Source organism: Helianthus annuus, chromosome 2 (assembly GCF_002127325.2).
Source record: "Helianthus annuus cultivar XRQ/B chromosome 2, HanXRQr2.0-SUNRISE, whole genome shotgun sequence".
Taxonomy (NCBI): Eukaryota; Viridiplantae; Streptophyta; class Magnoliopsida; order Asterales; family Asteraceae; genus Helianthus; species Helianthus annuus.
In genome coordinates, this window is record NC_035434.2 from 68,241,688 (window position 1) to 68,259,278 (window position 17,591).

Below are 17,591 nucleotides of genomic sequence, written 5' to 3' on the forward strand. Positions count from 1 at the left end.
GAATAGTGTTATGAAGTCTCTTGCAATCTATTTCGTCTCACTTCGATGTTTCCGCCATCGGTTGGGGTGTGACATTTTGTTAGAACAAGTCCTTTTATGGAACTTTAAAACTTATGTTGGGTTGTAATCTTAACTTAATACTCGTGTTGGCTGGGAATTTAGACAATTTGTGTTTGTAATGTTTAAAACTATGTATAGATGAACATCTCTTAATTTTATGCATGTAGTTGTTTGTTATGATCGAATGCAATGAAACTGATCAAGTCACACACATAAGCTTCCGCAAAAGACAGGGTGTGACAATATGTAACAAGACACTTTATTTTTGTAACAAACATGTCATACGTGAAATAGTGTAAGTTCGCCACTAATTACTACGACATAGCTACAAATTTACAAAAAAGGGTACGAGTTCCCACAATAAATTCCATGTATCAAATACATACATAAAAAGTAAATAAGGGTAAATTACTTTTTGAGTCCCTGTGTTTTAGGGTTTTAACTACTTGAGTTCAAAATCAAAATGTTTAACGCCCTGAGTCTATATAGCCACTTTTCTTAACCATCTGAGTCCAAATTTCTAACACTGTTAGAATTTTTTGTTTAATATTGTTAAATGACCAAAATACCCTCCACGTCTTCCCTATAAAAACCCCATCCCCTGTATCATTTTAATCATCCCCGTTCTCTAGACATCCTATCACCACCACCCTCCACCACCACCCGCACCACCATCCCCACCACTGCACTACCATCATCCCCACCATCGTACCACTATACCCACCGCACCACCATCATCCTCACCACCGCACCACCATCCCCACCACTACCACCACCATCGTAGACAACAAGTTGCAAGGGTCCCATACCTTGATTGACGGCGGCAGCTGGGGCGTACTGAACGACGACGATTGAGGAGATAACGATGACGCTGATGCATGACACGGTAACAACTCTGGTTCTTGCTCAACAACTTTCTTCATTAAGTTGTCGTCTTCAACAAGTAATCTTCTTCTGGAATCATCGTGAATGTTTTGTTCTACTTGTTCGGTTTCTTCATCGCCGTCTTCTGCTACTTGTATGGATTCAGATGCCCCCATTTAGATTTGGATGAACTGCAATTTGTTAGTTTTACGATACGGATCTAAGATGTTGAAATTGAGGATACATAGTAATAATGATAATTGGAGATTTTTGTTCACGGGGAGTGTGGGAAAAAGGGGGATTGATGTAGATCTGAAGGTGAAGGTGTGATGTGGTGGTGCGACGGATTGATGTACATCTGAATGGGGATGATTAAAAGAATACATGGGATGGGGTTTTTGTAGGGAATGTGGAGGGTATTTTGGTCATTTAACAATAGTTAACCAAAAAAATTCTAACATTGTTAGAAATTTGGACTCAAATGGTTAAGAAAAGTAGCTATAGGGACTCAAAGCGTTAAACATTTTAATTTTAGACTTAAGTGGTTAAAAATTTTAAAACGACTCAAAATAAATATAGTATTTTTCATCATGATTTTAGCGGGAAAATAAAAATTATAAAGAAGACGATTTCCCACTAAAATCCCCAAATAGAAGACCCAAAATCATAAAAAAAGTTTTCATCTTCTTCTTCTTCTTCTTCTTCTTCACAAACCCTTTACTGAGGCGATGAAGAAGGACGATGGGCAGTTGATAGCAGCGAAGCGAGCGTACAGGAACGCATCAGATGAGGGTAATCGGCAGGAAGAAGCGAGATGGGCGAACGTAATCGGAGACATATTCAAGAACAGAGGCGAGTATGTCGAGGCGTTGAAATGGTTTCGACTCGATTACGAGGTCTCGACTAAGTATTTACCCGAGAAACATTTGCTCCCCACTTGTCAGTCCCTTGGTGAAGTTTATCTTCGGTTACAGCATTTTGAAGATGCCCTAATTTATCAGGTCTCACATTTTTAATAACAAGTTATTTGATTGTGGCTTTTATTTACATAAGTCTGTGTATTTTTGTCCTGTTTCGGTGAATCATTCTCCAAGAACCCTAGATCAGTAGGTGAATTAGCAAATATATTTGGACCATTAGCAGTGAAACAATTGAAGATAGGTGGATGAGTTCCTGGTTTAAAAAGGAACGCATTAGGGGCGAAAGGCACACCTAATGTAGCTTTGGGTCAAAATCAGGAGGTTTATATGTAGAAAAAACCTTATGCTTGAAGAAATTATGAATGGTTTACTTGATAAACAGGTTTATATGTACAACAAATGTGAGATATACAGCTTATGGTTGTAAATAAAGCTTATTTGGCTCATGGTTGCAAACGTCGCTGGACGCTCCCTAGTCGGTCGTCTTGGGAGTTGAGAGTACTCGGCCTAGGCGTAGAGTACTCGGGGAGTACCTGGACATGTTAAATTATGAAGAAATTAGTTTTCGTAAATTAAATGTATGTCAAATAACATAAATTTACTAATATTTATAACAAAATACGTGAAAATGATATTCATTTTTTAATATGACAGGCATATAAAATTATGTTTTATTTTTAATTTTTTTAAGTCAAACTCGGCCCGAGTTGACCTATTAGATCTGATTCTGGCCGAGGTTAACCGTGTTTGATCGATTCCGAGTAATTAGGCGGAGTTGCACAAAGTCGTCTGGGCAGCCTACCTTGTAGCGACTACTCGGAGAGTACACAGCCTTGGAGACCTTGTTTTACAAGTTACAACCATGATTTGGCTGTACATAGATGCGTATAAGATATTTGAGTTGATTTCTATTGATATTAGATTAGATTGCTTTGAGTACTTGTTCCTTCTAAGAACATGTTTATCTTTTGACTTCGTATTATCTCATGATTGATTTTTTTTTTTTGGGCAGAAAAAGCATTTGGATCTTGCAAAGGATTCCGACGATCTGGTCGAGCAGCAACGAGCCAGCACACAACTTGGTCGAACATACCACGAAATGTTTCTAAAATCCGAAAACGATCAAACCTCCCTTAGAAACGCCAAAAAGTATTTCATTTCCGCCATGAAGCTCGCCCACACACTAAAGAAATCAAACAAGCTTACGTTTCTGAAGGAATACATCGACGCCCACAACAACATAGGAATGGTCGAAATGGATCTTGATAACTTGGAAGAAGCCGAAAAGATGCTCACCAAGGGGTTACAAATATGTGACGAAGAAGAAGTGGTTGAAAACGACGATGGGCGCACGAGACTCCATCACAATCTCGGTAATGTTTACATGGAGTTACGGAAATGGGATAAGGCTAGAATCCACATCGAGAAAGATATCGTAATTTGTAAGAATATCGGTCATTGTCAAGGTGAGGCGAAGGGGTACATAAACCTCGGTGAGTTACATTATAGGGTGCAGAAATACGAAGATGCGATTCTTTGTTATGAAAAGGCGATGAATCTGGCGAAGTGTATGGATGACGAATATGCTTTGGCTAATCAAATTCAAGAGAATATAGAAACTGTAAAAGAAGCGACGAAAGTAATGGAGGATTTAAAGAAAGAAGAGCAGAATTTTAAGAAGTTGATAAGAAACATGGTTAACGCTAGAGGCACGTCGGGTGAACGGAAGTGCTTGTTACAACAGAATGTGTCTCTTGATCGCCTTATTGAGAAATCAAGCATCACTTCCGCATGGAAGAAGGTATTCTTTCACTTTTCGTTATATTATATACATGCTTCGGTTTTTCTGTATTCTTGTCGTGGGCTTGGGCTTGATTTTAAAAAGGCGCAACAAGGCTCAAGCCCATGCGCTTTTGGTTAGCATAAGGCACACTTTTTAAAAAGCGCACTTGAGGCGTGATTTTTTTGGCAAAAATTGACCGAGGCGCGCGCCTCATGTATTTCCCAAATCCTTGTGCAGCAGGTTGTTGTACAGCATGCTTTTCAGGTTGTACATGCATGTAATTTGAACTAATTTCCATATTGAAACATATAGAGTTAACTGTCATTTTCCTCCCTGTGGTTTGTCCAATTATGCCAGTTATTTGTACCATTTCCGTCCCTGACATTATGGAAATTCACCTTTTTACCCCTCATTTAACAGTCAAAGTTAACGATCGTTAACTTTTTGGATTAAACTAGCATGTTTCTAGAATGTCAGGGACGGAAATGGTACAAATCTCAAATTTGGCTTGGACCGGCATAAGTGAACAAACCATAGGGACGAAAATGGCAGTTAACTCAAACATATATAAAGCTTACTTGTCTCTAAATGTTGGGTAAGTGATGCTAGAAACCTATAGGAAATACGCCTCAAGTTTAGACCTTTGTTGCTTTTGTGCCTTTCTCGCTTTTTAAAACCAAGGTTGTGGGTGTGAACATGTTTTAATTAAAACTTGGAATTTTTTAAATAGCATTGTGAGTTTGCGAAAAGGAAGAAAAAAATAGCGAGCGAACTTTGTGACAAAGAAAAGTTGGGTGATTCGTATCTAGTTATCGGAGAGTCGTATCAGAAGCTTCGGAACTTCACCAAAGCCAAAAAATGGTACTCTAAAAGTTGGGAGACTTACAAGTCAATTGGTAACATGGAGGTATGTGTTTGTTACCTAATACTTATGTGTTTGATGATTTGATTTTTCGTATATTTACACTTTATGGCTTCTTACGTAAAAATGATTGTTATTGCAGGGACAAGCATTAGCAAAGATCAATCTTGGAGATGTTTTGGATTCGGTTGGTAAATGGTCAGATGCTTTGGAGGCATTTAGTGAAGGCTACAGGCAAGGTTTTTTTTTTTTTTTTTTCTGGAGTGAATTGGGATTGCTTAATGCTTTATGTATTGTTCTTTTTGTTGCAGAATTGCTCGTGAAGCTAACCTAGTATCGGTCCAGCTGTCTGCGCTGGAAAATATGCATTATAGTCACATGATCAGATTTGATAATCATGAAGAGGCTAGGTAATGGGACACTTAACTTTAAATCTTCAATTATTTGATCTTATAAGCGAAATATTATATCAGAGGTGTAGGTTATTAGTGTTCCTAGATTTTTCTGTTAACAACATGAATTTTTTTGGGGCATCTATAATCTTAGCACCAAAACACTCATTTTTATCTATAATTTTAACATTGTTTTTTTAGTGTAATAAACAGTAAGTTGACAAAGTACACCCAATTGATTAGTTACATTTTTTTGTGGGAAATTATTCATTACACTAAAACATAAAATATTCCACATTAACCCTTTTGGTTAATTAAATTTTTATACTGTAATAATATTTTTATTAAATCAGATCATTGCTAAATATTTTACTTACAAAATAAACATGTATGTATGTATGTGTATATATATATATATATATATATATTAATTTATTTATTTATACCCTTAAGATGAAACTAGTACTGAATATGACATTTGACTGTATTTAATATTCGTTATGATTTTTACCATTAAGTTTTTTTGATTAATTTATAAAAATTAAATATCTAGCGAAAGCTATAGTTTGATATTATAAATATGATTCAGTTTAGATTCATAAATGAACTTAAATAATTTAGTTAAAGTTAAAGGATTTAAATATGTTATTTTCTGTTTTATAAATAGGATAATTTCATTTAATTTGATCACTATATAAATGAAGTTATTATATTTTGAAGAGAATTACTTGTTAGTTATTACATTAGTTCACCTTAAGCGTATTCCAAAACGATTCGGTTTGCTCTAAACTTGCGTAAACTTTTAGTGTATACTCTTGTTCTAGTAGTTGAGGTGAACTTGATGCTGACTGAGATAAATGAGTCTCTTGTAGGAGGTTGCAGTCAAAAATAGAGAAACTAAAGCAGTTAAACAACAATGAGGTTGAACCATTACGAGACAGCTGTTCTGAGACTGATACAGAAGGAGAAAATTCACCACGAAAATCATATGCATCCAACGTACATGGAAACAATGAGTCAGCATTTGATGACGTCCCTTTGGCCTCACTCGTTACCAAATCAAAAGGAACAAAACATAAGCCACTAGAAGCTTCCGCCACAAGCATGTCTAGTCAGACAGTTAGTCGGAAACGAGGTCGCCTTGTCCTTTCTGACGACGAAGATGATAATAATAACCAACAACATGTTGATGGTTCCACCTCTAATGAATGTGAGTCACTATTTGTGTAGGGTAACTAACAGTTTCATAAAAATAGTTTTTATCTTTTTTTTTAACTCTAAAAAAATGAGTAAAATGCCATTTTTGTACCTGAGGTTAGGCCAGTTTTGCGAGTTTCGCCCAAATGTTTCTTTTTTCGCATTTGGATCTACAAGGTTTGAATTCATGCCATTTTCATCCGACTCGTTAACTCTGTCTATTTTTTCTGTTAAGTTAAGGGGATTACCGTCTTTTTAGTTTTGTTAAACTAAAAACACTATAGGAAATAAAGTCAACAGAGGTGGATCTTTATTTCTTATAGTGTTTTTAGTTTAATAAAAACTGTCTAAAAAGACGATAATACCCCTAACTTAACGCACAAAAATAGATGGCGTAAACGAGTCGGATGAAAATGGCAAGATTTCAAACTTTTTGGATCCAAGTGCATAAAAAAAGCCTTTGGACGAAAATCGCAAAACTGGCCAAACCTCATGGACAAAAATGGCATTTTACTTAAGAATGAGCTAAATATGATTACAAATACCATATCATCACAATTTTTTTTAACCTAACAGTAAAGATATTTTGAAGTTTTCTATGCAAACAATTACATCATTTAGCTTAATTCGTTATAGGAAAATGCAAGCTAAAATGGTCCAAAAACGCCACCTCTACCGATTAATATTTTTATCACTTGACGATGGGTACCAAAAATTTCGTCTTTTGTTTGATTGCAGTCAAGAGCAGACGCAGGTTAAATAGTCATGTTGATGAACACCAGGTAAGACATTTTTTATTTATCTCAAGTTTTCTCGTTAGTTTTATTAGTGCGGTTGATGATAAGCGGTTTTCGTTGACACTGTGCAGGAAGTAATTAGTGATTGCACTCCTCCTGTACATCTGGAAGAAAGTGCTTGTTCATATAAAGGCATGAGTCCGAAGCTAACTGCAGAAGATTTTAGATGTTCAAGGCAACATGAATCTGTTGATGTTTCTCCTGGCGTTTTGGAAAATATCTGTCTGAAAAATGGTCACTCTGGCCCCGTTTTTGATGCTTGTGAGGATGAATATTGTGTGAGTATAGATCCCTACTTATATATTAGTGTTAGTAGTTTTTATGTGGTATCTTTCTTAGTTTATGGTGTGTTTTTAAAGTATGATACATTGCACATAGCCACATATACATATATAAGCAGATTATTGCCTTGGCGTATTCAGTGATTTACTCGATGCCTACTTTTTGTCAATGTTGATCTATGCCGTTAATATCGGTGGGATATCGGTTATTGGTCCTCTGCAAAATATCAATGTCAAATATTGGTTTGGAATATCGATTCCGATATTATCGGCGATATTGACCAATATCTGACCGACATTGACCGTATTTTGGATGCCTCTGTTAATGTGGACTCGGAGGAAGATTTCATGGTTTACGATTGTAATATGTTTTAATTATTGGCACTTTTGAGTTTTGGCTTTTAATATTACTATTACTATTAATATTATGTATGTTTTATGTTTTTTATATGTATATATATAAATTCTGCATGATAATAAAATTACCGTTATCCCACTGCGATAACCTATATCTCAAATATCGGCCCTTGACCGATATTTGATTTTGGACTGCTATAACTGCATAGATGTTGATTTATTCACTTTTGGAATAAATTTGTCGATTCCTCCCTGTTAAAATATGTATTTATTAATTGGAAAAATTATTAAAAGTTTTGTTGGTTATCTACTTGCAGAAACATCTTATATTCAAAGTTGAGGATGACTTTGTACATATAGAACCGGACCCGCATAAGTTCGGCATTAAGCTAAGCATGGAACATATGAAGGTTGAAGTCGCATGTTTGTACTTTTTAAAACTTGTCAAGGAGAATAGGTCTAGAGGTATGCTCTTATTAACTGTTGAGTAGTTTATGTTAAACAAAATTATTATTAATTAGTACAAATGCTACGGAGATATGTGAAAAGGTGCATTAGAATCTATATCTTGAGATAATATTAGAGTAAATTACAAGTTTTGTCCTTTATGTTTGTACCAAATTACAGGCGCTGTCCTTTGCCTTTAAAATTGATGAGTTTTGTACTTAATGTTTCAAAATCTTGCACGTTATGTCCTTTAGCCCTAACCAAGTTAATTTTTTTGTTAAATCTGATCATGTGCAAGGCACATGAAGACATTTTTGTAATTTCATTTTTTAGGGAAATTTATTTTATGTAATTAGCTTAAAATAAATAACTCACCATCTTCACAAGTTGCAGACCATCTCTCTTTCTACCCTCTCTCACTAAAAACCACAATCACCTCCACCTCCATCTCCACAGCCACTGTCACCACTCCCCACCACCACCGCCGCCATCACCTTCACCTCCACCTCCACAACCACTGTCACCACTCCCCCCCCCCCCCACCACCACCGCCGCCATCACCTTCACCTCCGGTTCCGGCGGTCTTTGGGTGCGTTTTCCGGTGAGGTAGAAAGGCGGGAAAGTGCCCTAATTTGCTTCAGAGTAGAAAGGAGGAGGGTTGATACCGTTCTTTTCTAGAGCCGATATCATGTCATCCGTCTGTGTTTCTCCATCCCTTTCACCAAACTCAGAGGTGATTGATTTAAGCCCCTCACAAAGTCACAGTTTGTTTATTAGGTCAAACATATATAAATTTCAAAGCTCAGAGGCCTTGACCAATAAACAACTAACGGACTTGGTATGCATTGAACGACAAATTTTTTTTGTTAAATCTGATAATAAAGAGCAGATATAGTTTTTACTTTGATTCTTTCTTTTTCACTATATATAACCTGTAAGAAAGGCACCATTCTACCCGTTTCCTCCTCATTCAAAATCACTCCCTCCTCTTTTGTCATTGCCGCCGCTGCAACCTTTTCCGGCGAGCCGACGTTGTAATTTGTGCACCGATTTTAGGTAAGAAAGCCACCATCCTACTCGTTTTCATTTTCCATTCAAAAGCCCTAAGGTTTTATTCGTTAATTGTGATCATATAACTCAAATTTGACGTGAAACATGATGCTCAAATTAGGGTTCATATTTGAGGAAGATGATGACTGAAACTAGGCTTATGTATATAACATATAATAATTATATTTTGTTTCCATTTATTAAAAAAATAAAATTACAAAAATGCCCTCATGTGCCTTGCACATGATCAGATTTAACAAAAAAAAAAAAATAACTGGGTTTGCCTTAAAGGACATAACGTGCAGGATTTTGAAACATTAAGGACAAAACTCATCAATTTTAAAGGTAAAGGACAACGCCTGAAATTTGGGACAAACATAAAGGACAAAACTTGTAATTTACTCGATAATATTATCTATATATTCACACTAAATATATATATATTTTTTTTTTCTGTTGGAAGGACTTTTGCCTATCATTCAACATCTCAAGTGTGGAGGCGAAGTTCTAGAATCGTTGGATTTATTATATACCCCAAAAGATCATATGAGTGGAAAATGCTGGATCGAAGTCTCTATTGACCGTATGTTGTCTGTTATTATAGTATGGTTTCGTCTTAATATATTTTTTATAATTATGTTATGCAATTTAAATGTATCTTATTGTAGGTTGGGTATCTAAGCGTTTGGTAAAACTTTATGCTGATTGTTGTAAAGATCTTTCTCAGCCTCCCAACCTGAAATTGCTTAAGAAGCTGTATAGTTTAGAGGTAATAAACAGATTGTAAAATACGACTTTTGTCGATATTTACATAGTTCGTTTTAACACATTTATCATCAGGTATCAGAGGATGAGATAGATGTCTCGGATTGTGAATTGGAAGATATATCCGCTGCACCGTTACTAAATGCGTTACATTTGCACAAAACAATTGCCGCGTTAAATCTTTCCCACAATTTGTTAGGTAATAATTTTGGCCACATGTAATTATCTCTCTTTTCCCTGATAAACTGATGCCTGAAACAGGTGTTTTTTTCTCATTTCTGATCTGTAGTACCGTTTAGGGGTGTGCTAAACGGGTCATGTCCGCGGGTCGGCGGATCCAACCCGACCCAAACCTGAAAATTTTATACTAACACGAACCCAAAAATCATGTCATACCATATAGTTTTGAACACGACCCGAATATTCGTGGGTTGACCTGAACACGACCTGTTTAGCCCGATTTTTTTTTTTATTTTTTTTAATCTTTTTGCAAATTAATATATTAAATTTAAAATGTTACTACAAAAACACAAATCTATATAATACATATATACAGTGTAAAATCTTATGTCAAGTTCTTTTTTTTAAGTTATAATTATTGCATAAAATACCCAACTAATTTAATATTTAACATAAAACATATTTAAAAAAATAAAATACAGTACAAATGGGTTAAACGGGACAACCCGCCCAGGTTGACACGGACCTGACCGTTTAGCTAAACAGGTTCGCGGATTCAACCTGAAACTGACTTGAACTCGTTTAGACTAAACCCAAACCCACAAATTTTGTGTCAAGTTTGTTTTCTGTTTTCGGATCGTATCCGAAATTACACCCCTAGTACCGTTGTGAGGTGGCAAAATGTGTGGGCCAGGCAAGTAATGAGTAATTTTTGTGCGGGTCAAAATGGGTTCTGTCAAATTGACCCGTATTACTTTTTGTCCAAACTTTTGAGTTTTCATAAAAACAATTAGGTTAAATATTTTTACAGTTCTGTTTTCAGTATTACTTTTTTTTTTTTGAAATAATACATTTAAGCAAGATTTTATGCATAATATTTACGCGTATGTCATGTTAAATGGGTTGAAATTGTCACATGTAGGTGCAATACATTATCGTCACACAATATGTACATATTTCATGGTTTGCGTATTCTCAGGAAATGAAAGCATGGAAAAACTAAAAAATGTATTTCTGTCATCAAGTCAAAAGTACGGTGGTTTAGTTTTGGATTTGCACTGCAATCGCTTCGGTCCAACTGCCCTTTTTCAGGTTCTTTTATATTTCGCCTTAATATTCTCACTACTTCACATTGCTCATTATGTTTCCTAATTGTTTTTAAAACTTATTTTCTCCTTTAACATGCAGATTTGTGAATGCACCGTGCTTTTGTCACGTTTAGAAGTAGTCAACATCTCTGGTAACCGTTTGACTGATGGTTGTGCTTCTTACCTTTCCACAATCTTGCAGAATTGTAAAGGTGATCCCGTATTTCTAATAAATAAATTAGCAACTTTTAAGTATATTTTTGGTAATATCTTGAGCATTTGGAGCTTTGTGACGTTTAAACTTTAAATATACTGTTTTGTTTTGCAGCTCTTTACAGCTTAAATATACAAAACTGTTCCATTACGTCTCGAACAATCCAAAAAGTCACTGACTCGCTCACTTCCGAATCCCTTCTTTCAGAACTTTTCATAGGTACATATACACAAGCTCACACACACGTATGTGATGAAGATAATATTTTTATTTTTTTTTTAACGTTTTACCATCCAACAGGATACAATAGCTCCATAACAGGAAATGCGTTGGTAAATCTGCTGGACAAACTTGCGACGCTAACGAGGTTTGCATTGTTATCGTTAAATTTTAGGGATAATTTTATATATTCTCCTCAAAACAGTATAATATCATATTCATCCAACAAAAAATTATAATGTCAGTGATACCCATTTTCAAGTTTATGACATTTATACCCTTCTTTTTAAAAAAAAAACTTGCATCAGGATATGAGAGTTCAGAGTGTAAGTAAAAAGAAAAGGGTATAATGGTCATAATATAAATTGTACTTAAGAAAATGAGTAAATATATTTATTCATTAATTTTGTTTGGGGTCTTAATTTGACAACCTCAGCGTCGGTTTTGGCTATTTTCAGCTTCTCTCAGATAAATTTAAATGGCATAAAGCTAAACAAGAATGCGATTGATAGCCTTTGTAATCTCATCAAAAGCTCATGTTTGTCCCATTTGATGATCGGAGAGACAAGTATTGGAACCGTGAGAAACCATTCCCGTCTCGTTTATTAACATAATTACCGCTATGCTTTGCGTCTTGTCGTTTATTTAGTCGGTTAATCCTGTCACTCATGCAGGAGAGGGCCATACAGTTGTCTGATTCATGGAGCAGTGAGAATTCTGAACTAGTCAAGCTTGATTTGTCGTATTGTTTGCTCACGTCAAACTATATCACGAAACTTGTTACGGATGCATCCTTGATCAGTGGTCTTCTTCACTTGAATATTGCAGGGAACCCGCTCATGCAAGAGGTTGTATATATATTTTTCTTATGTTATTGTAATTGTTTTTTTCCCGTTATGCGTCCTTAAAAGATTCTAACAGGAAGAATGAATCTCCAATGCAGGGTGGCGTCGCTCTGGCATCACTAGTGAAAAACCCGCATTGTTGTTTAAAAGTCGTTAATTTGAGCAAGTGCCAGCTGGGGCTTGTTGGCATACTCGGTATTCTTCACTCTTTAGCAGACAACGCATCTATAGAGGAGGTCAACTTGTCAGACAACGCTCTTGAACACGAGTATGATACTTTGGTCAAAGTCAAAGTACATGAGGATGAAGTCGACAATGATTTGTTTGAGCTCGGGGTTGCGGCTGATAGTGAAGATGAATCTGAACAACAAAAGCCGTGCGTTGACCTCAAGTCAACGTTCGTTCAGCAACTTGCGTCTGCTATTTCTGTGGCGAAACAGCTTCGGGTACTTGATATTAGCAACAACGGGTTCTCTGGAGAAACATTTTACGCTGTATGGTCAACTAATTCAAGAGGTAGTTTGACCCAAAGTCACACTCAGGGAAACACCATTCATTTATCAGTTGAGCCTAACCAATGTTGCAGCATCAAACCATGTTGCACACGATTTTGATTCTGAATTGTTACAATATTTTATATTTTTTTGGGCAAAGTTGCATTACTTGTTAGATTTTTTGTATAGGGTAAAATGTATATAAAAGATGCATGTATTTTTATTAGTTTTTGCTGAGTTATATACTTATTAAAATGGACATGTTTTGATAAACGGTTAGACCACCCGTAGTGGTAACATGCTTGGGCGTTGAGGGCCAAAAAACGCCCAAACACGCTGTCCCCACGGATCCCTGTGCGTGGTTTTCAAAAAATATGCCAGGGCGTGTTATTTAAAACACTGGATTGAGATTCATTTTGGCCAATGACCGTTGGCGCTATAATATGTATATTTTTTTCTTTTCTTATTTCATATTTATATGTATACTAACACTCACATTCCAATTTTGATAAACCATAAACCAAAACCTACAATAACAAACTCAAACTACACACCATTTTCTATAAAAAAATGGATTCCCCCATATCCTCGTCGTCCGTTGCCAATTTTTATTAAAAAGAGTTTTTAGCCGATGAGGGTGAGTCGACCGACGAGGAGGAGGTCGAGCAAGAGGCGGTTACGATTGCGTGTGAACTTGTGGCGCGGTATATGAAACATGTTAGTCGGCCTCAACGTGAAATTTTGCCAAGAGAATATATGGAACGAGACTGATGTTTGGCAAACGATTGGTTGATGAAAGATTACTTTGATCGAGTAGTATTATTTGTGTGTGTTTTATTATTTATGTAATTTTTATTTATTTAGTGAAATATTATTAGTTTTAATTTTAAAAGAAAAACAAAAAAAAAATAATTGGGTAATCATTGGATGGGGCATTATACCACTACACCCATTTTAAACAAATGTCCAATTGCTGACTGGACTGTCACATGTTGCTTCATATCCAAGGGAGGGGCATTAGTTTTAGGCCCCACCAAACATTGGTCTTACAAAAATAGTTTTGGGTAACCCGCTAAGTAATGTGGTTAGGCGTTTGGCCATAATACCATAACGTTGAATGAATGCACTTTGTCATTTATTGTAAGAATTGATCTCTCGGAAGTAAAATCTTTTCTACAAACCCTTTGGGCTAGTATAATTTGACTCCTTTGGGATCTTTGTAGTTTAAATTGTAACTCCTTGCGCTAGTATAATTTGACCTAGATATTCTACTTCGGTTCCTCCAAAACAACAGTTAGATCTTTAGGCTATTCAGAATTTTTTTCGCTGGGTTTCTTTTAGTAGATTCTCAATATTTTTTTTCCAAATCATACAAGGTTTCCACTAATTTTATCCATTTTTTTTTGCCAAACCGAGGGGGTTCCTGGGAACCCCCAAAACACCCCTGAATCCGTCGCAAACAACGACTTTCTGAATAAGGTTAAAACCTCTTGTGAATGTAATAAACGTGGTTGGATGTTCTTACTATAGATGAGAACTAGGAGGTGAACTCTCATGCTGTAGTGGGGTAGTGTAATTTATAAGGCTCGGTTAAAAAAGTAAAAATAAATAAGGACGCAAGAGTATGTCCCGCTAGAAACAAAGAAGAAACTAAAAAATAAACCTTAACAAGGAAGAAAAAGTTGAGTGAAACTAAAAAAAGAAAAAAAAAATAGAAAAAGAGAGAGGAGGTTTAAATTTCATGTCTTTAGTAATGTATTAATAAACCCTTGTTTCTTTATAGTTATAAATAAAAATAGAAATACACTTGGCTTTCAACCCTTTTTTTATGTTAGGCTATATTAAGGTCGGTCATTCGTTTCAACTTTCAACCCTCTTCTTTTATGTTAGGCTATATTAAGGTCTGTCATTCGTTGCTACGTGGCGATGTTTCTCATCGGAAATTAGTTACACAATTACAATTTGATAGTTTATTTAGAATGGTAATGAATTAGTAAAAAGTTAACTTCTAATTTAAGCAAACATGCCAAGATAATGCGAAACTGATGGATTTAAAACAAAATTTCAATTTTGTATTTCATTATTTCTTTGGTTGTGAATTAATTTAAACGGGTTTTTAGGACCCATACATTGCGACGGGATACTCAGCCGAGCAAAAAAATAGACGTAAAGACAATTAACCACACACGCGTGTTGAGAGTTGTTTACTCACCAAATTTAGAACAACAAAAAATAACTAAGTCGAAACTATAACAAAACCCACGTAATCAAGAAACAATTGTTAACACATCTAAATAATCAAGCCGCAATGTTAAGTAAACACATGCAAGCAACACATGCAAGCAGATACCAAATATTAAAATGTAGATAAAAAAATAGAAAATGAAACCTAAACTAAAATTTTGGTATAAGTTAAATTAATGGGGCAATGTTGATGACTTGATGGTAAAATATGTGTTATTAATATAAGTGATCACTTGTCGAAATATAATGAAGACGGTAAATAAACAGACTCGTCAATGTGACCCACTCATATGAGGTAATTATTGTTTGTTAAAAGAAAAAAGTGCAAAGATTCAAAGATAAACAGTTTTAGAAGACAATAATAACTAAACCAAACATGTCTCGTATTAAGTTAGAGGGCACACACCACTATCCTAATTTACACTTTACTTCAAGCACCTACAAATAAAACAAAAATAGCTATGCAATAAGTATGAGTACATAGAGCATTAAGAGTGATAATAAATTGAATAGTAAACTTAAGATACAAACATAAGTTACTAAATAATAGAGGAAATTATAAAAATATAGACAGCCTTTACGGTGTTAAATTTAAATGATACTCTTCCTACTATATAATCACTTCAAACTATAATGAAAAATCACCACTCTTGCCTAGAGTTCAATACAGGATCAAAATGTTAAATAGAAGATTAGGATGCCTATATAAATATAAACTAGTCTAAGTACCCGTGTAATACACGGGTGGCTTAACACCAATTAAACACATACAAAATTCTAAACTTTTATGTGTTAAACTGTGATTTGGTAACCATAATATTTTGAGACTGTTGATCAAATCCCAATACTACATCTCCCTAATGTTTGTTACATATTAAGTTTTTGTTAACTAAATCTTCATGATGTTTTCATGCCTTTTGGCCAATAAGACTTGAACTGGCAGTGTTGACATCTAAATACACATTAACACATGAACGTAGAGTCATAGATAACACACACCAATACATCTTAGTAAAGCTACTAACGAACATTGTGCCGAAAAGTTGTACGTGAGCCGAATCCACAAAATGTGTTTAAAAATTGAAATCTCTTCTAATGTGTGCAATAAAACATGTTCATGTTAAACAGGAACATCAAACCTAACAAAGAAGATAATTTGTTGCATTTAAGAAATAAGAATAACCGATAAACCAACATGTTAGAATATTTTATACTATAAGTTCAAATAACTAAATATGAAGCAGAAGTTGATAAAGTATTCTAAACCATTATAGCTTGCTGAAAAAGTAAACAGTATCAGGGCGAAATCAAAACAAAGTTGGCAATAATAAGACTTACACCATTGAAATATGATACATATAAACAAACAGTTCGAAAATTGTACATAACAAAATACATAGAATGATCATAATAATGTCGAAACATTGTACGATGACAAAAAAACATTGAACATCATTACTACCAGGAGATAATTGTTTACCACATGTATTAACCACAACACAAACATTCGTTAAAAGTTGTGGTTAGAGATGAGCAACCTATTCAGATTTCTATTGTAACGAAGATCAAACTGACCACCATCCGCCAAACCAGCTTGTCGCATAAAGTTCTGCCATCCTCTTAATGCATACCGAATCCTGCCATGTGGAGTATTTAACGGAGACGTTACCAGGCTGGCATGTTGAATGGAATCTTACCGTTATTTTATCAATCTTCTTGTGATATATTATATTGTACGTATGTCAGGTTTTTTATTCGTATAATCTTTTACAAAAGTTTAAGTTTATTGTATTATTTTATTCAAAGTTTTCAAGTTATTAGCATCGGTATTATGCATCAAGTGTTTTGTGAAGTAAACGTTCTTGAACTATAGGCGATAGCAATAGTGAAGCCAGCGACAACATTACCTAAGTGTGTATTCATGTTTCTATGTAACTTGGTGTTTAGTGCCCTCAAAATCAAGATAGATTTTGTAATCTTTAAATGATACATGTTGACGTTATCTATTGTAGAATTGTGAACTCGTATCTTCCACGTATATACGTATAGCTAGTAACACAAAATTGGACGCCAAAAATTCATGGAACTTCTTCGAAACACATGAATCTGACTGGTTTTGGTAAAACAAACCTGAAAAAATCGTATTTCACACATGAACCTGGCTCGTTTAACAACCAAAAAACTTATTTTGCTTATAAAATACTTAAAAACTACGTATTACTATTACTCTTTTCAAAGCAATTATGTTAAAAAATGCTAGTTTATTTCTGAATAATTGAACTATGGCATGAAGAATACCCAAACAGTTCAAGTCATTTATTTTTTATGGTGATTTGAATTTGTTTTTGTTTTATTTTTTCTACTGATTATGATTATCTTTTCTTAATACATTTAATTTATTAATTAAATAAAAGTACTATTATATAGTCATTTGACTCATTTCAGTTATGGGTTTATATAATTAGAAGTTACAAAATAGCCCAACATTTTTTAGATAAACAATCCTATGGGTCATTACCGTTTGTGGGTAAA

At 34.8% G+C, this 17,591-nt stretch overlaps 1 protein-coding gene across 1 annotated transcript; it reads left to right on the forward strand.

Annotated features, from left to right (window-relative positions):
- The first annotated feature begins 1,588 nt into the window (after nt 1-1,588).
- LOC110918246 (protein TONSOKU) lies at nt 1,589-13,041 on the forward strand. The gene is made up of 19 exons (XM_022162593.2): nt 1,589-1,925; nt 2,857-3,645; nt 4,358-4,534; nt 4,632-4,723; nt 4,801-4,899; nt 5,754-6,091; nt 6,817-6,860; nt 6,947-7,153; nt 7,831-7,978; nt 9,474-9,593; nt 9,679-9,779; nt 9,851-9,974; nt 10,935-11,047; nt 11,144-11,255; nt 11,372-11,476; nt 11,558-11,624; nt 11,935-12,055; nt 12,151-12,324; nt 12,420-13,041. The coding sequence occupies exons 1-19, from the start codon at nt 1,653-1,655 to the stop codon at nt 12,933-12,935; spliced, it is 3,720 nt and encodes a 1,239-aa protein (XP_022018285.1). The 5' UTR covers nt 1,589-1,652; the 3' UTR covers nt 12,936-13,041.
- The last annotated feature ends 4,550 nt before the right edge of the window (nt 13,042-17,591 follow it).